This window comes from Tachypleus tridentatus, chromosome 2 (assembly GCF_004210375.1).
Source record: "Tachypleus tridentatus isolate NWPU-2018 chromosome 2, ASM421037v1, whole genome shotgun sequence".
Classification (NCBI taxonomy): Eukaryota; Metazoa; Arthropoda; class Merostomata; order Xiphosura; family Limulidae; genus Tachypleus; species Tachypleus tridentatus.
The window spans coordinates 130,329,935-130,354,985 of NC_134826.1; the positions used below are offsets into that span (position 1 = coordinate 130,329,935).

General features: G+C 35.9%; 1 protein-coding gene and 1 long non-coding RNA gene across 2 annotated transcripts; both read left to right on the top strand.

The window, feature by feature from the left end:
* The first annotated feature begins 909 nt into the window (after window positions 1-909).
* On the top strand, window positions 910-15,375 carry LOC143236571 (Ig-like V-type domain-containing protein FAM187A). Its single transcript, XM_076474873.1, has 5 exons — window positions 910-1,027; window positions 6,189-6,329; window positions 8,484-8,712; window positions 13,540-13,695; window positions 14,919-15,375. Exons 1-5 carry the CDS (start codon window positions 936-938, stop codon window positions 15,099-15,101), a joined length of 801 nt encoding a protein of 266 aa, XP_076330988.1. The 5' UTR covers window positions 910-935; the 3' UTR covers window positions 15,102-15,375.
* A 7,545-nt stretch (window positions 15,376-22,920) lies between these two features.
* LOC143236582 (uncharacterized) lies at window positions 22,921-24,407 on the top strand. The gene is made up of 2 exons (XR_013019591.1): window positions 22,921-23,029; window positions 24,115-24,407. It is a non-coding gene; the product is annotated as an uncharacterized LOC143236582 (long non-coding RNA).
* Window positions 24,408-25,051: the final 644 nt, after the last annotated feature.

The following is a 25,051-nucleotide window of genomic DNA, read 5'->3' on the forward strand; positions in this document are numbered from 1 at the left end:
CAAAATGTGACAAGTAGAAAGCAAAAGAAATAGGTTGTGAAGAAAATGGACAGAACTTTTCAACCACTTCAAAGGTCAAAGTATTTCTGTACCTAATCTCAGGCAAGTTATGGAGTACAGTTTTTGTTTAGCAGGCACTTCTGCACCAGTTGAAAGAGTATTTTCAGTGATGAATATAATTTGGTCTCAATAAAGAGGTGTAATAAATAAATCAACAGTAAAAGGACTGCTGCACTGTACTCTCAATATTGACTTGAGTTGCAGTGAGTTCTTTGAAAAAATTAAAACTAATGATTTGTTGAAGTTCATTGAACTGAAAAAATATGAACGGTCACAAAAAAACGTTCAGTGAAAAATTAATAAAATTTTGATCTTTCTTGCGTTGGTGAATTTAAATTAATGTTAGAGATATAAACTACCAGTATTCCTTTTATTCTAGTGGCAGCATTAAAGCCTAGGGGGAGTTAGGTTATGAAAGCACTTCTTTAATATACCAATGTCGGTACCTATGATAAAAATTGAAAACTGTCCCGGTTTGAGGTTTGGAAATTATGGTAAGCCCATCTATAGCTCATAAATAAAAAAACATTTTAACGTAGAGAAAAATCAGTGTATAGTTCTATATATTAATTTACCTATATTATGAGCCTTAAACTACAACGTGCATTGTTAATTTTAAGTAAATATTACCTCGAGAATAATATTCTGTCGGACTTTTTTAAACGAATTTTTTTTAAATAGGCCTTTAACATTGTTGAGTTACTCGTATTACTGTCTGTGGTACAGTATTATTACGGAAATTTCAAATGATTAAATTATTATTGCGCGTGCCACTCGTATCTAGGAAACACAACAAAGAATTTAAATATAACGCTGAAACATCATTAGGCTTAATTACCAATTGTTAAACGACTTTTAGATATAGTTACTGAAAGATGGTGCGAAACATTGAAAAACTGTATATATTCATTTTAATTAGAATGATTATTCTTGAAGAGGGCGATGCTAAAAACTTGTTAATATCAGGGTAAGTATGTTAGATACAACATTCGTCAGGGTAAGTATACCAGATATAATATGCGATGAGAATGTATTGATATGTATCTCTTAATGTGTAGGTTTTACGCTAATTAGTAAAAATCTTGTGTTTAAATATTAGACTAAGTGGTGACTTTAAATGAGAGTTATTCCACAAGGCTTCAGGGAAAAAAAAACTTGGATAAAAGACATTACAGAATAAATCGACACGTTTAAATAGAAAGTTTCTCAGCCTAATTCTAATATGACATGGTGTTTATTGACTTACTAAGGACGAGTGCTCGAGAAGTCGCACAAAATAAAGTAGGAAAATTTTCATTTAGACTTGTCAGTGTTATACTTGGTGGAGTACCCATTTGTTAGACGGTTGAATTAAAACCTCGTTTGTAACAAAAGAAATGAATATGTGGTTCTATTTCGTTTCATAACATAATAAACATTGAAACTGTAATAAAAATACGTAAAGGAATCAATATTGAAAATAAATGTTTTCAATAATTCTATCAGGATCAATTTAGATGGGGGGGTCGAACTCCCCTCATGACCGCCCTGATGTCATCCTGTATCACTGTGTTAGGCTGTGCTTATTTGGTAATTTTTTGAAATTAGATGGAGGGTCCAACACCTCTCGTATTTCTTCTGACGACAGTAGAGGTGCCAAGCCAAGTTGGTGAAGATTGGTCAAATATTGTGCAAGGAGTTATCGAAAGACAAACATACAATATATATATATATATATAAAACAACATCCAGGATACACTTGGTGTTATTAACAATAGTGGTAGTATTGTTTCTATAGCCTGGACTGTGGTAATCTAAACTATCACATATTTTTAATGGATATGATCTACTAGAACCTTTCTTCACATATCAAATTTCATGACAATCCATTAAGGAATACATGAGATATAATACTTCCAACTTTGTTCTTCTTCCAATTATTGTTCTTCGCACCAAAAGTACGAACATTTTATTTGATAGAAAAACGTACTTACCTTTTATGGATATTTTTCCAAACTCGATATACAGATAAATCCTTACAACCTAAATTAGGCGTCAGATATGGTCTAAATATAAACCATATGTGCAAAGCTATTCAACAAAGGCCTCTTAAATTTGACCAAAATGTCACGTGAGCCAATGTTTTACTACAGCTTCATCTAAGAGTAAAGGTGGACCGTATTTAGTTTTTGTCATTCGGATTAAAAAAAGACTGCTTTAGAGCTGTAAAACTAGATTATCAATTTCTAGCTGAAGTTTTTAAAATAATTATATAGGGTGAACTGTTATTATTTGTTAAATGTCGTGTAATTATTCTAATTAAAGAGCATTTGGCGTCATATTATATTAGCTTAAATAATGATACTTACTGTACCGAGTGCATGCGAAGGGATGACAGGAGACCTTTAATCTAGATTCCATAGGGTTACTATAAAAGATGTTATTAACACTGTTCTAGAGAGCAAAAATTACTGCCATATGCTGTAAAGAATCTAGTGAGAGTATAGGTCTGTTCCAAATAATAGGGTTGCGATCTTAAAGCTATCGAGTGTCACTTTCTTACTTGCTGTGGTTTGTTTGTGTGTATTGGAAGAAAACAAAAAGTCAGAATATCTAATTAAAAACATCTTAGCTTTGAAAAAAGGTGCAATCAAAAAATTGAGCATGCGAATTAAAGGAATGAAATCAAAATTGACGGCTAAACGTATATAGCATTGTTACGAATTTTAGGGTAAATGTTTATTCACTAATTAGCTATGCCTCGCACGCATATTATTTTGACCATCATCGTCCTGATGTTTGTTAAAATTGGTAATCTGTGTTTACAATTCTTAGGAAACTATAAACTTTTGTACTTAGGCATCAAAATCTAATTTGAGCCATAGCTACACTCAATATACCACATGATATTCATAATTTAAAAAAAAAACAACTTATAAATTAAAATGTAAATATATAATACTAAAATTTGAATTATAATTTACAATACGATAAAAAACTTTTGATATACATTCATGAAAAAGTAGTTAATTAAAATTTTAAATGTACAAGTGTTATAACATGCATTTTGACCTTTGACCATAGGGAAAACCCCTAACGACAGGCTTCCACTCTAGTACAACGGTATGTCTACGGATTTACAACACTAAAATCTTGGGTTCGATTCCCATCGGTTGGCTCAGCAGATAGCCCAGATGTGGCTTTGCTAAAAGAAAAAACACACACCAAATGACAGGGTTACTTAACAGGAATAATCTGCTAACGAAGCACTTTTAACACGAGACTAATCTAGCAAAATTAAACATGTAACAAATTACTTTTAGGAATGACTGCGATAGTATGAGGGCTGACATGTTAAGATTACACAGAAATATTGTTGATAACATAATACACAGTATCACTGTCGTTTACGAACATATGTATTTGGTTTGCAAGGCAACTGTTATTGCTTTGTCACTCCTACTTATGGTTTGTTTGTTTTGGAATTTCGCACAAAGCAACTCGAGGGCTATCTGTGCTAGCCGTCCCTAATTTAGCAGTGTAAGACTAGAGGGAAGGCAGCTAGTCATCACCACCCACCGCCAACTCTTGGGCTACTCTTTTACCAACGAAAAGTGGGATTGACCGTCACATTATAACGCCCCCACGGCTGGAGGGCGAGCATGTTTTGGCGCGATGGAAACCCGCGACCCTTTATGAAGTGCACGCCTTAACGCGCTAGGCCATGCCAGGCCCCTACTTATGGAAGGATTAAAAGTAACACACACTTTTCTTGAACCCAACCTGTTTTACAGAATTATATTCAACGATCTTGGCCTAAAGAAAAACTTTTTAAAAATTATTTAACAAATACATACTGTAGTGTTATTTTGTACTCAGATGCTAAGGTTCGTTACCGTATTAGGCTTCATACATTTTGTGGGAAAAACTCGACCCAAATTAAGGAAAACTGTCATAGCTAGTTACCCATTACTATACAGAGAAGTAATTGGTTATTTATTTATTTGTTAAATCATTTTCTTCAAGAAAACACGAATTTCATGAAGAAAGTGTGATATAGAGGCCTAGTATATACTCAAATTGTTTACCTCCGCTGCAACAACTAGTTTCGCGGCTTCACGCTACTGCGTGGAACAGCGGAGCAAAAAACGTAGGCCTCACATATTAATAGAATGTAAGCAGTTTATTTGCTTTCGATTGATAGATCTTTACATACTATTAATAACTCAGAATACACCAGGTGTTTGAGTAGATTGTGATTATAATAAAGACAGTGTTTGTTTTTAGTTTCGCGCAAAGCTACTCGAAGGCTATCCGCACTAGCCGTCCCTAATTTAGCAGTGTAAGACTAGAGGGAAGGAAGCTAGTCCTCACCACCCACCGCCAACTCTTGGGCTACTCTTTTACCAACGAATAGTGGGATTGACTGTCACGTTATAACGCTCTCACGGCTGAAAAGGCGAGCATGTTTGGTGCGAAGGGGATGTAATAAAGAAAGTAAGATTAACAAATAAATAAATAAGCAGTTAGGGCGCTGTTTAACAAATCATAATAAATTGTGGCGGTATGTCAAATATTATTCAAGCACCTACAGTATGTTAGGTTTCTGTGCTGAGAAAAGAACCCTACATCCAAACCAACATGGAGAATAAATGCCCCTCAGTGACACAGCAATAAGTCTGTGGGCTGATAACGCAACCGGATTTCAATATTCATAGTGGGCAGAGCACAGATAGCTCATTGTGTGGCTTTGCGCTTAACAACAAGCAAACAAAAAGTTGATAAATGGCCAGGTTGTGTATGTTGTACCAAACCTCATTTCATACAAATATATTATCCAGTTTGGTTAAAATATGTCACTGTAGACTAAAGATTAGCTAAAGAATGCCGTTTACATTTTGCAACAATTGCCTCGAAAAGCTACCAACGTTATACGATTTTGAGGATCCAGTGTCGTCAATAGTAAAGAATTAGTTTTAACATATTAAAAGAGAATTGAGAATTTGCTGTTATTATACCACGTTGGTACGTAACAAAGGACTTAATCTCAAAGAAGTGATTTTGTCGTAAGTTTAAGGAAAGATGCAAACGTAATTTTTCAAAATTTTCAAGATAATTATATTGTTACTAGATGTACATGCGTAGTGTCCCCGAAACTGTTCTGTTTCAAGAGTAAATAAAAGAAAATTAGAAAGTAACGAATATTTTTATTATTTTCTTATAAAGTTCATATGTCTTGTTGTGATTTTAACCAACAGAGTGCACAATTTTTCTTGTGATTCATAACAAGTGCACGTTTTACTCACATCACGACAGTACAAACTGTAACATTAAACGTCCCTTACGTCTCGTCGTTTTTGTGTCTACTGACTGCATGACGGACAACACGTTACTGTATAGTTAGTGGTGCTACAGGTTAAAACAGGTGACCTCTCAAGGCGGCTTTCAAAGAAATTACCAACCGAAGATAAAAGTCTTTGTTGATAAAATCAGAGTATGACATTATGAAAAAGTAAGTAGTAATACAAATAAAAAATAGAGATGTCATTCTCTACTTTAGTGCGTTAGTATTTCATGATGTTTTAAGGATGGTTAATCACTACCATATTGTATTAACACGTTTCACGTTGAGTATCTCATGTTTGTTTGTTTTTTAATTTTGCGCAAAGCTACACGAGGATTATCTGCGCTAACCATCCCTAATTTAGGAATGTAAGACTAGAGGGAACGTAGCTAGTCATCACTACCTACCGCCAACTCTTGGGCTACTCTTTTATCAACGAATAGTGTGATTGACCATTACATTATAACTAATATATTTTTAGATTTTTTATTTTGCACTTATTAGTTTACTGAGTTAAGAGAGTTTGTTTTTTGGGCTTTCCATCGATTTACGCGTTTTTACAGAATTTGGGTTATTTACTAAATTTTTAGTTTTCTACTTATTACTTACTTCCACGGCTTAGTGGGCGAGCATGTTTGGTGTGACGGGAATTCGAACCCACAACCCTCAGATTACTAGTCGATTGCCTTAACCAACTGGCCATGCCGGGGCCCTGAATATCTTATGAGGCATCATTAAAGGAAGCGTGTTCTTAAGCCAATTGAAGTTGTTTGTTCAAAATGTCTTTTTTTTTTTTTTTATACAGAACAAAACACGCCAAACCTATCGCCACAAGAACACATGATGATTACCAGAAGTGCCAGCAAGAGAAAGCTAGCCAAAAAAATCCGGAAGCTCTGTTGGTATTGGAAGGCTCAGATGTGAGGTTAACCTGTGATGGGTTATGGTAGGTTGTAAGAAACACCAACGTTTAATTATTACTATTGAAAGTATTTATGAGTAACTTATCAGCTGTGATTGATTAAGCTAAATTTTCAAGAAACTAATATTTCACGCAGTTTTTATTTATTTACTTATATTTCGTTGTTGTTGAAAATTGTGCAGAACTACTTAAGGGCTTTCTGCAATAGACATTAGAGAGTTTGAAGTTACACTCTGAGAGGGGAGGAGGGGTGTCAATTTCACACACCAACTACTCAATTGTTCTTTTCAGAAGAAGTAAAGAGATTTGACCGTCAATCTTGTAATGCATCCGCGTCACCAAAATACGAAATGCGCAATTATTATTATTTTGATGGTAATGGGGCGCGAACCCGAGCTTCAAAATCTGGCATGCTAACTTACTCGGTTCCTCGAGTACAGCTTATATATGTCGAGTCTTCCTAGTATATAGCACCACGTTATCAGAAGGAAGTTAGGCAATAAACTGCTTAGTGTATAAAATATATATGAATATTTAAGCTACTATAACCATAACAATGATACTTTGAACCAAAGTTTGGGTTTCATATATATGGACAACTTACTCCGAGTCTGTCATGAGTCGACGAGATCTAATGACTAGATGGCGTGTTGGGTTGCAGAGCAGAAGATTCAAGGTTTGATCACGCAATTTGTCATTGGGCACGCTACAAATTCAGTTATAAACATAATAAAAGTGATTATCAATCCACTATTTGGTTAAGAGTAGCATTGTAGGCGGCTGGTGCTGTTGACTAGTTATCATTCCTCATGTCAACAGTTTTAAATCAGAGACAGCTATAGATAATAAAGCCTTAGGATGTTTTTGTCAGCCAGGGTGTGTATGTGGACTTACAACGCGAGAAATCGGTTTCGATACCCATGGTGGGCAGAGCACAGATAGCCCATTGTGTAAGTTTGTGCTTAGTTACAAACAAACAAAAACGGTCACCTAGTCGTTTAACCTATGTGTCGCTAAAGGTGCTTTCCAGTTTTGTTATTTTGGCCTAGTATATTCGTGTGCGTGAAACTGTATCTAACGTACTTTATCGACGGATGTTATATAAATTCATGATTAATGAAAGGTCAGAGTAAGAAATAAAAAATTATATAATTAAAAACAAAACACCCGTAAGAACAGTAAAACGAAAATATGAAACCGTAAATTTAAATGTATCTCCTCATGGGCCCAACAAACCTTCATGCCAAATTTGGCGAAGATCCATCAACAGAGGCTAAATAGTGGTAAAAAAAAACGCAAAAACACTAGTAGAAACCACAAAATGCAAAATTTAAAGTTTGTGTTTATTTCCCCATAGACCTAATGAACCTTCATACCAATTTTGGTGAAGATCTATCCACACCCGGCGAAGTATTTACATGGACACATAAGAGACAGTACTATTATATATCTGTAGATAGAGCCAGTGCATTAGATCTGCGTGCGATGCATTCATGACGTCATATCTGCACCTGAGAATAGAGAAAAGAAGTTTTCCCATGACAGAAAACTTTGGCGAAACGAAAAATCGTGATACCTATTGCAAATCTACAAGCACACAGGATACAATTTCTCGAAGTTGAGGGTTGCGCATCTCGTAATAAAAACGTTTTTCCAGTATCATTCAAGCAAGAGTTCTGTTACAGTACGATGTATATTTCGGACCGTGTGTCTGTCAGAGCGTTCTTGCGTCTTACGTTTGTAAAGCTGTGCACGCAAGCAAAGTTTAACACTCACTTTTGAAACAATAGTAGAACAGGCGTGAATAATGTTGATGTCAAATTTTATTTCTCAAGCAGAATATTCTATACTAAATTGTTAGGAATTAACTACACTATCATTTCCAATTCAAAATATGAAGTAATTTAAAGAATATAAACGTAGATTTACTGTATGTTATTGTTGAATGGCTATTAGCATGAGTCGAAAGCTCAATGATTACTTTTCGCAGTGGACAGTATAAGTAACTCAAAACTTTAGCTTTGACTGAAACCAAGGGTGCAACACATTTAACCTTTTTAAAGTCCATGAAATGTTTTAAATTGAACGATTAGTTTAAATTTTATCCCATCACAAGGGTCGGGTACGTTTTCTTCCTGAAATATATTTCTTCCTAACTCTAAATTCTAATTCTTCTAGTTTAAACCCCAGCCAGTCAGCAAAAGAGATCTGGCGTCATCTTGATGAGAAAACAACTTCAGTGATGTACGTGCCCCTTGATGGTCTGAGGAAGAAAATACGTTCAGACTTGTCCTTGTCACTTCACAATATTTTGACCAAAGACAGTGGTGTTTATTTTTGTTATAAAGATGGCAAGAACTATGTTACGTATCATGTGGATGTGAAGAAGACAGAACCGACCACTGTAGTAAGAACTTAATAATATATATAATAAATAAATGAAAGTGTGCTATACAAGATGTTTTTAATTTTCATAACATCTTTTACTAACTTTGAATGAAAATTAAGTGGATTAAGTATAATTGATTTAAACATAAGAAACTCACGATCGGGAAAAGTCCAAACATTTCGAAACTGAAACAGCATTATTTCAAAGTCTTGTAGGAGTAAAACCTGTTTCTTATGCCACCTCCGTAAGTATGTTTTACCGTTTTAATTTATTTTCACCAAATACAGAATAATCCTGACTGAAAAACTTTCGAGCATGGTAATATTCTTTGAGTCGACCTCAGCAACGCATGCGCCATTGGATACATTCTTAATATATAAAACCTCGTCAGAAATATTTGCAGCCTCTCTTCCGATGAAGTACCCGTTTTAAATCTAAATCCGATCAATGAAATAATAAATATATTTTAAAAATGTCCAAAATATGCCCTAATTAATACGAACATAAGTTTTACTATGGATTGTATTGTTTTTAGCCGCGGCTGAGTGACTCAAAGAACGGCTCTGAGTTAGTTTTTGTTTTGTTTTTTCACTTTAAGTACAAACTTTTAACTTATACTTCCATCATCTCTTCTCCGATTTGATATCTGTTTATAGTTTTGGACTCTGGAAGTCAAAGCCTTTCGAATGATCTATTTCACCACGCCGAAAATCTCGTAGATTAATTTATTATCATCTTGTCTAAAATAAATTCAATTTTAGGGAGGGCTGGTAGAGATCCTAATAAGTTATCAAATTGAATCAGGTATAGGCGCGCCTCATGCACGATATTGCTGGCGCTAAAAACAACAACATATACCTAATAAAAAAGGGAAACAAAATTCTCATAGATTAATTTACTCTAATCGTTAGAGAGAAAAAAAATTCAATTGCCGCGACTATGGGGATTCCTTTTGGTTTTTAGTTGCGATCTCTAATAGGTTGTGTTACTAATACAACTACATTGATTACGTAAAGGAATATAGTTTCAGTCAAAGTGATCAGTTTTTCTGGGCCCGAACCGGCCAAGTGTGTTAAGGCGTTCGACGCGTAATCCGAGGGTGCGGGATCGAATCCCGGTCGCACTAAACATGTTCGCCCTTTCAGCCGTGGGGGCGTTATAATGTGATAGTCAATCCATCCCACTATTCGTTGGTAAAAGAGTAGCCCAAGGGTTGGCGGTGGGTGGTGATGACTAGCTGCCTTCTCTCTGGTCTTACACTGCTAAATTAAGGACTGCTAGCGCAGATTGTTCTCTTGTACTTTTGCGCGAAATTCAAAACAAACAAACAGTTTTTCTGCCGTGTCTGTTAGACATCCTTACGTCAACTTGATGAAATTCCTCATATTTTTGTCCATCCCTAAGGTTAAATGCAGTGTGTTCAATCTTGTACAAAAAGAAAAAGTTATCCTGAAGAGCAGTAATTTATCATTGTCTGAAGCTGTAGTTTTAGCAGCTTTAGTGTTCTCAGTTAGCATAGACGTCTTTATTTCTACTAGTAAAAACAATAAATAACTATTCGGCATTAAATTTATTTATATATTTTATCCTGTTACTATTAAACTTAAGTTTAAATATTGCGTATGCAAAAAATGATTGAAATTCTTATATAAGCAAGAGACCAGATTGTGTGGAGTTACTTAAAATATAAATAATGTTTTTGAATGTCGAAACAAGAAAGAATCCTCAATAGCCTTTTTACTTTAAATTATTTTAGGCAGAGTAAATTTTAAATTAACCAATGAGACTTCACCTCATTTTCATCAGCTATGTTTTTGTGCGCCAGCGTGGGACACATGTGTACCAGATTCAATTTCATTACTCATCCGGATATCTACCAACCTATACATAGGTTATTTTAAGCAGGATTTGATTGATCTATGAAACCTTGGGCGTGATTAAATACATTAACCGAAAGTGTTTGACCTCCTGAACCGAAACTTGTAATTAAATCTTAAATCGGTCAGGAGATGACAGAGCTATGAACTCAAAGTTTATAATTGCGAAAAGCAAACACAAAAACATAAAGCCTTTCTATGAGCCATTCAGCCGCTGCCAAAACAATACTTATTAAATTTTACAATATTATGTAGCATGAATCATAATGTTACTATTTTAGTGAATTATACTCTGTTTGTTTTAGTGTTAAAAGTGTCCCCTGTTGGTACAGCGGTAAGTCTACAAATTTACCATATTAAAATCAGGGGCTCGATTCTCCTCGGTGGACTCAGTAGACCCGATGTGGCTTTGCTATAAGAAAAACAAACAAACAAGCTATAAGAAAACACACACACACACACACACACATGCTGTTGAAAGCAGAAACTTCCACTACGTTTTTTTTTTTTGCATTGGGCCACGAGAGGCGATGAAAATATTGAAATAAATAGTATTAATAGCTAAATGCATACAAGACATTGGATAATATATATCTGAATTTTAAACTGAAATTGCAGTTTAATCTTAGTGTCATCAGAGACCTTTTCAAAAGTAATTGTCGACATCACAAATATAATTTTATATTTCTATAATAATACCGTTGTTTTGAATTGAGCACAAAGCTACAAAATGAGTTATATGTGGTCTGCCCACCACGGGTATTAGAACTCGGGTTTTAGCGTTATAAGTCCGCAGACATACTGCTGAGCCACTGGGGGCCTGAAATAAAGCACTTCTTGTTATAAGTCCGCAGACATACTGCTGAGCCACTGGGGGCCTGAAATAAAGCACTTATTGCAGTCGAATATATGACATTATTTATTTATTTTATTCGAAAAGCACTCAACGCCTATTATGTGAATGCTTCTCTGATTTGTTTGTTTAGAGTAAAAACACATTGAGCTTTGTTCACCATTGAGAATCAAACCACGGATTTGAGTGTTGTAAATATGTTAACTTACCGCTGTCTCATCAGATGACTGTTCCATTGAATAGCTGTAACCATGAAGTATAATACAAAATATTTAATAAAGGTTTGGGCGATTAGGCCTATTTTCCCACTTGTTTTTTTTTACTGGCAAACATAATATCACACAATGGGCGATCTGTGCTCTGTTTGTTTATTTTTGAATTTCACACAAAACTACACGTCTGCTCTCTGCAGTAGCCGTCCCTAATTTAGCAGTGTAAAACTGGAGGGACGGCAACTAGTCATCACCACCTACCGCCATCTCTTTGGCTGCTCTTTTAACAACGAATAGTGGGGTTGAGCGTCACATTATAACGCCCCCACGACTGAAAGGGCTTAGCTATGCTCTGCTCATCGCTTATATGGAAAGCCGATTGTTAGCGTCATAAACCCACTGACTTACTGCTGAACCACTGGTGTGCGAAAATAGATTCTGCGATCGGTACTTGAACCCAGGACCATTGGTTAATAGGACGGGTGCTCAACCAACCTGCAATCCTTCAGCATGTTTCACGTACAAGTGTGTGAATACACTTAGATCGAGCTTTTAATAAATAACCTATTTCCAGAAACGCAATTTCTCATAAATTTTACATGTTATATGTGTCAACGTATTTACATTGCTCTAAGTTATCAACTGAGAAAATATGTAGGAAAACAATCTTTAATTAAAAAACAAGCACTACACGCGTAGCTTAGCTATAAACGCCCCTTAAAATTTCTTTCCGGTTAAGTTGATTAATCCTGATGCATTAGGTGGAGTGTGACTTAAAGATTAATCTCCTGGGCCGTGAATTTGAGGTTCGCGTTTACTGCTGGTAAAACACAGTCCACACTTTAGCGCTGTTGATGGTCTATGAGACGGTCAAGTCCTATATTTGATCGGACAAAAGTAGGTAATCTAACAACTGGTGCTTAATGTTATTGACTAGCTGTCTTCTCTCTGTTTTATAACATTATAATAATATATAGGTGTGGGCAGATCTTTGCGTAGCTTTGAGTGAAAATTCTAAAAATAAACAAAACTGACATATATCGTATAATTCGAGCAAGACGGTTGTCACTGTTGACGTCATAGAACGTGGGCAAATGTAACTCTGTTTTGTTAAGTAACAAAAAACACAACAGGTTTCGAACTGCCATATTGTGGGTAGGGTCATCATTAGCACGTATTTTCCAAGTATTTTACCTACTAATTAAATAAATCTTGTGTTCGTTTTCAGCACTGTGGTTTTACATACCCTGATGTCATTTAACTACTCTTTAACCGGAATTTGTATTACGGTTATCTGGTTAAGAGGAAGTGTAGGCAGAAAATATCTATTTTATGGTAATTTCTGTGGGTTGCTCGTGTCTTATAAGTTTTTGGATAGCGTCTCGACCTGTTGGTTTGTTTCTTGGTTCTTATGAAAAGGGTTATTTGTGCTAGCCGTTACTAATTTTGAAGTCATAGGCTAAAGGGAAGGCAGTTAGTCAACATCACCTACCACCAACTCACAGACTAGTTGATACCAACGAATAACGGGATTGACCAATACTTTATAATAACGCCCTATCACTGAAGGGGCAAGCATGTTCTGTGACGGGATTCGAACCTGCGACTCACAGATTGTAATTTGTGTATCCTAAACATCAGACCTTGCCTGACTACATTTCTATCTGTCAACGTAAAAACATTTAAGGCGGGTGCATAACACAGAAGCCCCCAGTAGCACATCAGCATGTTTGCGGACTTACAATGCTAGAAACCGGGTTTTAATACCCGTGGTTGGTGGAGCACAGACAGCCTATTGCCTAAGCTTTGTGCTTAATTACAAGCAAACATGACACGTAAGTATTAAAATAAATACAGCCAATTTTATATTGATTTGTTTTATATTTTGCCACTACTTTTGTAGGTAAGACAGAGCGGGAAAAAGGGCCCATTCGCAAAAAAAGAAAAACATTTGGGAAAAAACAACCTGTTGATCTTTACCAAATGGTCGAAGTGGAGCCCATGTGATAGATGTGGAAAAGTGGGTCGGAGAAGACGTGTTGGTTTCTGTATGATAAAGGTAAACTTCTTATTTCACTAAATCTTATGAAGACTATACCATCAAATAATTGGTAGCATATGCAATTGAAGTTAGAGGGAACACTAGCAGATATCATCTTTGTATGTTTTACAATACAGAGTCCATTGTTGTGGTTTGAATCTTTAAAGGCTGTTCACAGAAATACCATCCGTTGTTAACTGACACCCACAACGATTCAAGTGACATTCCTCTCGAGAAGAAATTTTGTTTATATTTCTTAACGATTTTTACTTAACCAATGATGTCTTTATCTCTGATACTGAGGGAACTTCTGGTTGGGAAAGTTTTAATCGATCAACCAATCCAATGACATTAATGTTCTGTGTAATTGTGGTAAAGAAAGTCGCGAAAATAAACACGTCCGCTCTTCATCGATGTATTTTCAATCCACAGCACAGCTTTAACTAATAAAAATTGTAATAATTAAGTGCTTTTACTTTGAAAATACGAACCCAGATGATCTTTTAAAAGAATTCTAAAAGTCTAATAAAGTATCAAAACGTTAGATTAAATTTAAAAAAAAGAGTTAAAACGAGTTATGTTCTTTGTTGTCAAACTTGAAAGAAAAAAAATGTATTTTAACTAATTAAAAATAATCATGGATATTGTGCCAGACTATTGACTTATTATAATTTCTGGTGATTTTTGGCTGTTATTAAGCTTTCACAGCTGGTGTTCTACAACAAAGTTATACAATGGGCTATCAGCGCTCTGCCCATTGCGGGGAATTGAATTCCAGATTTTAGCTACATAAATCCGTAAACTCACTGCTGACCCACCATTTGTCTACTGTTAAGCAAACAGTAGCCTCACGATGGGTTGGTCGTATTTTCCTGCTACAGTAGCCTCACGATGGGTTGGTCGTATTTTCCTGCTACAGTAGCCTCACGATGGGTTGGTCGTATTTTCCTGCTACAGTAGCCTCACGATGGGTTGGTCGTATTTTCCCTGCTACAGGAAATCTAACCCTAAATTTTAGCATTATATAAGTCCCCAAACTTCTTTTCCAGCTAAACTACCAGAATGGAATTCAATTTCTGTGCAATATATGCAGTAATATGTTGACATTTAAGTGAAGGATTTCTTTAGAACTATTTATATTTTTCTTAAGACGTAATTTTAAAATCATGTAACCTGTATGTGAAAGTGTCAGTTTTCATGAAAGTGATATGATAAAGAAACCACCGTTTTTCTTTTGGTAGAAACTTAAAGCCAACAGGCCAGTGGTACCAGAAGATGTGCGCATCCTCAGTAGTTACCCTGATGGAATTCCCTGTCGCTCTACCCTTCTGCCCGAGAAATTGAAGAACCTTAAAGACATAAAGGAACGAAAGAGTGAAAATATGGTTGGATTCTGCAAGGTTTATAAATCTCTCTCATTCTAAATATACTTATGTAAAAGGAGAGCGAGTGTTAACATTTAATGCTTTTTTTTTTACATTTCGTTTCAGAATTGACTTTTACAGTTTATATCTTCTCAAATGATTGTTTATTTCACTGTTTAGCACAGAGCTGCACAATGGAGTATCTATGCTATGCCCATCACGGGTGTCGAAACTGGGTTTTTAGTGTTGTCATTTTTTTAATGATGTGTGGTGTTCTCTAATTTGTTTTCAATGAAATCATTAAATAAATACCCAGTTAGTTCGCTGAATAATAACCGATGAATAATTTTGATGATATATTACATGTTTGTCCAAATAGCTAAAGTATTTTAGGCCATTAATGGTAAGTGGCCCGCAAGTTATTGCAGCCCTATGTTCCTTCATGGAATCGAGAGACAATGAATGAATGAATGATGAATGGTAAGTGGCCATGCAGGGTGATTATAAAGTAAGTACCTATTTCAGTGAAGACATTGAAGATGGATAGAATTGTCCCTCGCTAGTACAGCGGTAACTCTACGGATTTACAATGTTAACGTCAAGGGTTCGATTCCGCTCGGTGGACTAGCAGATAGCCCGATGTGGCTTTGCTATAAAAAGACACACAAACACACACACATGGGTAAAATTCAAACTCAATACGATAGAGCGCTTACAATTAATGAATATTTATGGAAATAATTCTACATCAGCATCATCAAAATCTATGTAAACTGAAACCTATCAGCAGCATTGCATAACACATTTTGGAGCATTTCGGGTGTTTGTGTTTTTTGAATTTCGCACAAAGCTACTCGAGGGCTATGTGTGCTAGCCGTCCCTAATTTTGCAGTGTAAGACTAGAAGGAAGGCAGCTAGTCATCACCACCCACCGCCAAGTCTTGGGCTACTCGTTTACCAACGAATAGTTGGATTGACCGTAACATTATAACGCCCCCACGGCTGAAAGGGCGAGCATGTTTGGCGCGACGGGGATGCGAACCCGCAACCCTCATATTACGAGTCGCACGCCTTAACACGCTTGGCCATGCCGCGCCCGGAGCATTTCGGAAGGTTATTTTGTTAACAGCTGTTACAATACGTCTACGTAGGTCGTAGAGATCTTTAACCTTCGTTTGATACACATTTGTGTTGATAAAGCCGCATGCAAGAAATCCAAGGGTGTTAGATCTGGAGTTCGAGCAGCTCTATGTCTGTTGCCTTCACGTCCGATCCACTGATTTGGAAATCGTTAGTTCAGGTTCTCTCACACAATTGTTGGGGAATGACAAGGTGTTCCATCTTGTTGAAAGACAACAGTGTTCAAAATGCCATCTTAATAAATCTGTGGTTCTATGAATTTCTGAAGTATGTCCAGATAAACAACGTCCGTAACTGTAGCTTCAGCAAAGAAACAAAGTTTCCATAAATCTTTGTCATACTCAACCACACGTTAACTTTAGGAGTATCTCTTTCCCACTGGGCCCGGCATGGCCAAGCACGTTAAGACGTGCGACTCGTAATCCGAAGGTCACGGGTTCGCATCCCTGTCGCGCCAAACATGCTCGCCCTTTCAGCCGTGGGGGCGTTATAATGTGACGGTCAATCCCACTATTCGTTGGTAAAAGAGTAGCCCAAGATTTGGCGGTGGGTGGTGATGACTAGGCCTTCCCTCTAGTCCCTAAATTAGGGACGGTTAGCACAGATAGCCCTCGAGTAGCTTTGTGTGAAATTCAAAATCAAACAAACAAACTTTCCCACTGATAGAAGAAATCAACTTGCTTTTCATTAGCCCGCACGCGACACTTATGACGATTAACCCTTCAACACGTGTGGGAAGTTGCTTCATCACTGAAGATAATGTGGTCCATTAAATGTGTTGTGTGAATGTGTTTATCGAGATCAGCACACATTGCACTTCTCTTCATTCAAGTCATGAAACACCCGAAGATGATAACACTTCTTGTTGAAATGAGGTTTCAAAAGCTTGTGGACAATTGAAATGGGTATTCCAAGTCCACGTGATGCAGTGCGAATTAACGTACCCGGCTCTTCATCCATAACATTTCTTACTGTATTCACAACATGCTCAGAGACACTTGGTCGTCCAGGTCTTGGCTCGTCTTAAACATATCCTGTTCTTTTAAATTTATTAAGCAATTTACGTGTCGTCTTGTTTGTAGGACCAGGCTTGCGAAATTTTCTTCCAAACTCCTCTGGGATATCTTTGTATTTCTTTCCTTTAATATATAGTGTCACAATCATCACACGTTCTTGCACGTTCATCTTTGTAGGGTTCTGCACAACACAAAAATACAAATGATTAATTTACCGAAATAGATATTTACTTTAAATAAACCGTGTACATATATATAAAAATAACTGCTTATGTTTCACTACTCTACGAGGCTTACTTTACTGATTTGTTCTGGGTTTTCACTGCATTACTGATGAGTCTTGAATTCTGCGAAACTAATCTGTTTCAGCAACAGAAAGGAATCAGATAACAGATTAAGCACCTACTGCATCTTTTATGCTATGAAATTCACGTTTTGGTGAGAAAATAAACTAACAAATGATATGTTACAAAAGTATATTATCTATTAATACGTGATTTTAGATGGCCTGTTAAGTTTCATATACCATATTTTGTGCAAGAACTGTTAATTTAAGGATGCTTTATCCAGTGCTGACCTTTGAATGTGATGCAAAATAAAAAGCATTTCTATTCATGGAAATAAATGGTCATCCAGTTCTTCAAACTATTATGCTTTTTGTTTTTCTGTTTTTAGGCATCATAGTATACTCTTACGTTTCGCATGGTGTTTAAGAAGGTTATTGTGTTTCAGTGTTCGTTTTACGTGGCATTACTTTTTGTAATGTCTATACCAGGGCTGGGAAACTAATTTCTCATAGTGGCCACAACTGTGGCTAATGAAAACAACGTTGGTCACACTATTAAAAAAAAATGAAAAATGTTAGTTTAATCGAAAATTGTATTTCAACTATCCTTCAGTGTGAAAATTGGTGGGGATTTTCAAAATCAAGTTTCGTGAAATTTGGCTTAATATCTGTGCTCAATGAGCATCTTAGCTCTGCCTCTAAATTTATGTCAGTAAGCTGAGATCTGTATCTAGACTTGAGAAAATCTAGCGTAGAAAATGTTGACTCACATACCCATGTGCATCCAAACATAGAAAATAATTTTGAAATTGCTATCTCTAAATTTGGAAGACTCTCATTTATCAGAATAGTGAGCCACATCTCTCTGATAGGACATTTTGGTTACCTTTTATGTGTTCTACACTTTGCAGGGTAAGCATCTCGTCTTCCAATCCACACTTATCCAAAGACAAAAAAGATGTAATATCCTTACTGAAATTTCCTAAGCCAAATTGAAATGGATCATGCAAAAATTCAAATATCAATTTCAAATTTATAAATTCGGAGAAATGTGATTCAAAGTTTTGAGACAGGTTTTTGAGCCAGTTTTCATAGAGACCATCTTTAGTATTAGAGAAATCATAGTCTATTATTTTCTAGAAAACTATTCAACTTTGCAAGATGTGTCAAATCATTCTTTTGTAATTTTTCCGAAAGGAGGTTTAGCTTTAACTAAAATTCATGAATAGACTGTGATCGCTCGCTTATTATTTTACCTCTTTCCTGAAGCTTCGTATTCAAATTATTCAAGTTAACCATCATGTCGCACAGAAAGTACAAATCACACTGCTATGACAAAGTTCAATTTCAGGGAAATTTTCAATCTTACCTTTTTCAATAAGATACTCTTTTATTTGAAGAAATAAATAAGTAAATCGTTCCAAGACTTTTCCTCTACTTAACCATCTTAGTAAGATCATCAAAAGAACAGCCACTGCCTTTTCTTCAAAGACTCGACAAAGTTTTGATGGATGAGAGAGCTTCCACTTCTAATATAATTCACAATCTTTACAACAACGTCCATCAAATTTTACAGTTCATCACTTTTAGACATCTAAGCACATAAATTTTCCTGATGCAAAATACAATAGAAAGATGACAGCGTGGACTTCACATTATTTTCAATTGAATGATGCTTCAAAAGATAAACAAATCCTAATTTCGCCCCAGTCAAGGCGGAAGCGCCGTCTGTTGTGACAGAAACCAGTTTTTTATTTTTCAAATATGTTTCTCCACATGTTCGATCTCGTAATACACGAAGGCCAAGCATTTCTTCCCTCACTTGAAGATCTAAAGTTACATATCGAACCCAAAATAACAACAGTGCAGTGTCACTAACATCTGTAGATTCATCTAGTGCTAAATAAAAATACAAACAGTCTTATAGTTGTTCAAGCAACTTATTTTCTATGTCTTTCACTAACTCCAGCATTCTGTGGACAATTGTTCTTCGACTTAATTGCTAATTATTTACATTTTAAAGAATACAATCTTTTATTTTTGAATCATAAATCTCCAACAAAGCTCCAATGACCACAATCAATATTTCTTTTACTGGTTCAGCATCAGAAAATTATTTCTTTTTTGAGCTAGAATCCAAGCTACTTTATAGCTAGCTAATGTAACTAGTTCTACCGATAATAAAAATATTTTTAGGCCTCTATTTTGTTCATGAAATTATACTTTCAGACGGTTAATTTCATTCATACGATTTTTGCTGTCAACTGGAAAACGTACATCAAATTCGTTGTGAAAATTGTTAAAGTGCTGCTTAAGGTTGTACATTTTATTATTTCTAAAAACTTTGCTATACAAAACACACACTGGTTTATTATTTACTTCAATCACTACGAATTTCCACTCCCAACTTTCATTAAATTCTCGTTTCACGTTTTTCCAGTCACCCGCTATTCTTTTTTTGTCAGTAATACCAGAACCAATTAAATTATCTTTATTTTCTAAGTGTTCACCATCATCGTTTTCGGATTATCCGCTTATCCATATTATGGGATTAAAAACAAATTATATCTAAACACTGGAAAGTTACACAAGAGAGTGTGTTTTCTTATAGCAAAGCCACATCTAGCTATCTGCTGAGCCCACAGAGGGGAATTGAACCCATGATTTTACCATCGTAAATCCGTAGACGTACTGTTGTACTAGCGGGTGGCGAAAGTTACACAGTAAAAATATGTTTGCAAGCGCATGCAAAACAACGCACACTCGATAACAAACATGTAAACCAGACCGACGTTACAAAATGGGCAGAGTCTGTGGCAGTGATGAAGTGCGCGACATTAGCGATGACGTAAGTCAGTGCAGTTGCTGATTACCAAATTTTTGCTAAAAATATAAATGATGAAAAAGTTGATCTCTAAACTCGAGCTGGCCACAATTGTGCTTTCCAGTGGCCATGGAGTTGCCCACCCATGATCCACAGTTTGGGTCCTTATTGTCTTCTGGGTAGATGAAACAGATATTAAACTTTCGTATTTGTCTAGATTTCTGAGGTTTGACCTGTTTTAATCATTGTTTTTTTAAAGAAAAACTAAGTGAACGAAAAAGAAAGTTCTCTTAAAATAGATTCCTGATATTATGTATGGTGCACATAATGTTTCAATACACTTGTTAATTAACTGTGATAGTTTCATAGTAGCATTTGTTGGTAACTTACGTACTCTAATTTGTCTAGAAACCCTTATCATTGAGAAAACTGGTTGGGTGTTTATTATCAATTTACAATTAGTTACCAGTTACGAACTCTAATCGTTTTATAAACCCTTTATCACTGAACAAATTGGTTGGGTGTTTGTTATAAATTTAACAGTAGTTACCCATGACGGACTCTACTCTTTCTAAAACGTCTTGTCACTGAGAAAAGTGACCTGTAAATAGTCTTAACTGTCTTGCTCATCACTAAAAGGCTTCGTTGAGAAGATGAAGAAATTATTGGAAGTGTATTGTGCTCCTCACGACCTTTCAACAACCGGAAATCAAAAATTAACATAACTCCAATTTTGTAAATAGTTTTGACAAGCTTCAAGTAAACCCAGTTTATTTGAACAATATGGAAACTGACATGTACATGTTCTGTATTGGATATAACCTCTTTCAGAGGCCTTGTCCTACTGAAGCAAGTATCGTAGTGTTTACCGACGAAGACAAGAAAGTTGTGGAAGTCGTGGACAACAGTAAAGGAATATTCTCTATGAAACAGAAACTTCCGGAATTTCCAGAGTTAGTAAAGAGACAAACTGTATACGAACTAGTGGGTAGAAGGATTGTACTTATATGTCCAGGGTAATTCCAACGTTTGATGCTAGTAGATTTCTCAGTAAAATAAAAATACTGTCATGGTTGTCACTTATACGTGTTTAATTCTAGTTAGAAACTAATATTGTTTTACAATCCACAACCACTTAATGAGCTAATATGAAAATATCTGAGACGAACTGATATACGTTCTTTATACGTTTGTTTGCTTCTATGAAACACACAAAGCTGTCTTTGATTTTTCCACCCCTTTGCATTGTAAGCTGTGTGTGCGTGTGGGAGGCTTTGAAATAGGAACCCTTACTACTGAGAAAATTGGTATGGTATTTGTTATAAGTTTAACATTAATTAACAAATTTAATCTTTCTCGAATCTTGTTTGTTTGTTTTGAATTTCCCACAAAGCTACTCGAGGGCTATCTGCGCTAGTCGTCCCTAATTAAGCAGTGCAAGACTAGAAGAAAGGTAGCTAGTCATCACCACCCACCGCCAACTCTTGGGCTACTCTTTTACCAACGAATAGTGGGATTGACCGTCACATTATAACGCCCCCACGGCTGAAAAGGCGAGCATGTTTGGTGTGGCAGGGATTCGAACTCGCGATCCCCGGATTACGAGTCGAACGCCTTAACCCATCTGGCCATGTCGGGCCCTTTCTTGAGTCAGTGAGACGAATTATTATAATGTTGATTATAAATAGTTAAGCTGTCGACTTCTGGTTTGGAGATTGTATACGTTCCATTCCAACCGCTCCTTGGTTAGTTAGTTAGTTTGTTTCTTTTCGAATTTCGCAGAAAGCTACTCGAGGGCTATCTGCGTTACTTTGGTTAGTGCTCATCCAAAACACAAAATTGTTTGCGAGATAGTAGAGGTCAGAAATTCTTTAGTGAAACGTCATATGATGCTATTTCATCAAACTTTGTAGGTAACAGAATTTCTCATTTAGCATCACGAAAGTTATCGTAGCTTACAGTGAATAACAGAAATCTATAAATATGCTCTTTCTTTACTTGTATTATTGTTATCAGCGAATCACCACATTTGTTGTGTTGTTATTGACAAGATGTTCCCCTCTTTCTCTTTGTGTGTATTGCGTGTACAGGATTTTCTAAAAGTAGTACTAGTATGATATGGGTAATAGAGATTCACGTTATTCAGTGACTGTGGCTTTTTTTATACAATGACATTTTTTTTCGGTTTTAAATGTGCCTTAACACATTTTTAACACATTAACACATTGTTGATTTCTTTTTCAACCGGTCCGGCATGGCCAGGTGGTCAAGGCACTCGACTCTTAATATGAGGTTCGCGGTTTCGAATCCCCGTCACAATTCTTTCAATTGTGGAGTTGTTATAATGCAGCGGTTAATCCCACTATTAGTCAGTAAAAGAATATCACAAGAGTTGGTGATGACCAGCTGCTAAATTAGGGACGGCCAGCGCAGAATTTTAAAATAGTAATAAGATTTAAGCATAGATGGCATAACCATCGCGAAAATTTCTCTCGTGTAAATGTTCATTTAAGTAATAAAATACTGTATCTATAACCATACTTAATAATATTTTCTTTATTATTAACAGACCTGATGATGGGATAAATATAATTTGGAGAAATGGTAGTTGGGTTTTAAATCCAACGAGAATTAATAGAATGACAAATGGGCGTGTGATGATTGACCTAGCAAACAACATTCATATTAGAAGGTTAAAGAAGTTTGACTCTTCTATTTACAGGTAAGTATGCGCTTATTTAAAGATTATTATAATTTGGTAATTTTCAGTTAATTTTGATTTTAGATACTTAGAAATGACGTGTTTAACTTATCTGATAACTGAGCTCGAAGTAACTTCTATATTTGTTAAACCCAAAGCCATATAATAGATTGGCCCGGCATGGCCAGGTGGGTTAAGTCGTTCGATTTGTAATCCGAGAGTTACGGGTTCGAATCCCGGTCGCACTAAACATGCTCGCACTTTCAGTCGTTGGGCGTTGTAATGTGACTGTCAATCCCACTATTCGTTGGTAAAACAGTAGCCCAAGAGTTAGCGGTGGGTGGTGATGACAAGCTACCTTCCCTTAGTCATACACTGCTAAAGTAGGGACGTCTAGCGCAGATAGCCCTCGAGTAGCTTTGCGCGAAATTTAAACAATAAACAATATAATGGGTTATCTGTGTTATGCTAACAGTACCTTGTATCTAACTTAATTTTTAGCACTATAAGACCTTAGACTTGCAGCCCAGCAAGCGGGAGACAAATGAGCTAACGTTGTTTGTTTACTTCAACAATTCGTGTAAAGTTATACAAAGGCTGTGCACGCTAACTGTCCTTCATTTTGAGGTGGCTCAAGCTAGCCAACAGCACTTATCGCCATCATTCGGACCATTGTAATGGATTAGTGTAATCGCTATTCGTGGGCTTAGCGTGGCCATACACCAGTTATTAATTGATAAACGAGCCTTTGTTTTGTTTTTTTTAATGCAGTGCTCTTGCCTCTAACCTAACATAAAATTTAATGATGTTATTCGGCACAATTTTGTCCAAATTTATGTGCTTTGGGGTTATAAATAAAAACCTGTTTGACTCTGGGTTACGTAAGACATATGATTTATGGCTTCAGAATAGACACGCACCTTTAGTTTCTTTATGTTTCTTTGATTCATTTACAAATGATAAAAATAGTATTGGATCCAAGACTTTAATCTTTGTTTAGTTTTTCCAACTATTCATTTTTTGCCTTTCTTCTGAATGTAATATTTTAATAATATAAACAAATTGGAGAATCTAAGTGGATAATAACAATGATATTCGTGTTTCAGTTGTTGGGATGACAAGCGACTAATTGGAACAGTACGTCTCATTGTCTCAGAAAACGTGGAACAGAGTGGCATCCATATACTGGCCCTGAACATTGGCGTTGGAGTGATGTTTCTTGTTCTTTTTTTAATAGGTATTACAGTGGGTAGAAACACTAACTTGAAAACACTGGCTTAAAGGGATTTTGTTTTAATTTTATTTTGAGACTTTTAAAGTGAAGAGTAAAATCTTACGTTACAGAACTTCAAACATTTAAATGTCATATTTAAAATAAAATTAGAATGTCAGTGGTTCATGGTTAAATGATGCAAACCACCAAGGAAGAATTTTGTATAAGTGTTTGATCGAAAATTTTTGTCTCATAAAAAAGTGATTTTGATTGAACCAATAAATAATCATTTTCTTACAAGCTAGGCTTTGTATTTTATGAACTTGGAATTATTATTTTATGATATTCTTGCAAAGAGAAAAGGATAAAATATAAACCTCCACTTTTATGATTAAATATGTCCAAATATTAAGGAAGTATGGATAATTAGGAAGAATTGAAGGTACTTTGCGACATTTACTAGATTCAAACCCGGCCCACACAAAAATTGCGATGCATAGTGCTCAGTTAATGGTCGTCTGGAAATCCTGAAATTAGGCCTAAGGTAATTTTTTTGTTTATGAGGGTATTTTTTTATTTGTTGAATTTAGCGCAAAGCTACTCGAAGGATACTTACGCTAGTCGTCCATAATTTAAAAGCGATAGATTAGAGGAAAGACGGCTAGTTAACACTTTCAGTCACTACTCTTACGCTACGTAAGTCGAATAGCGTGTGTGTGTTTTCTTATAGCAAAGCCACATCGGGCTATATGCTGAGCCCACCGAGGGGAATCGAACGCCTGATTTTAGCGTTGTAAATCCGTAGACTTACGATTGAAAGGTCAAGAATA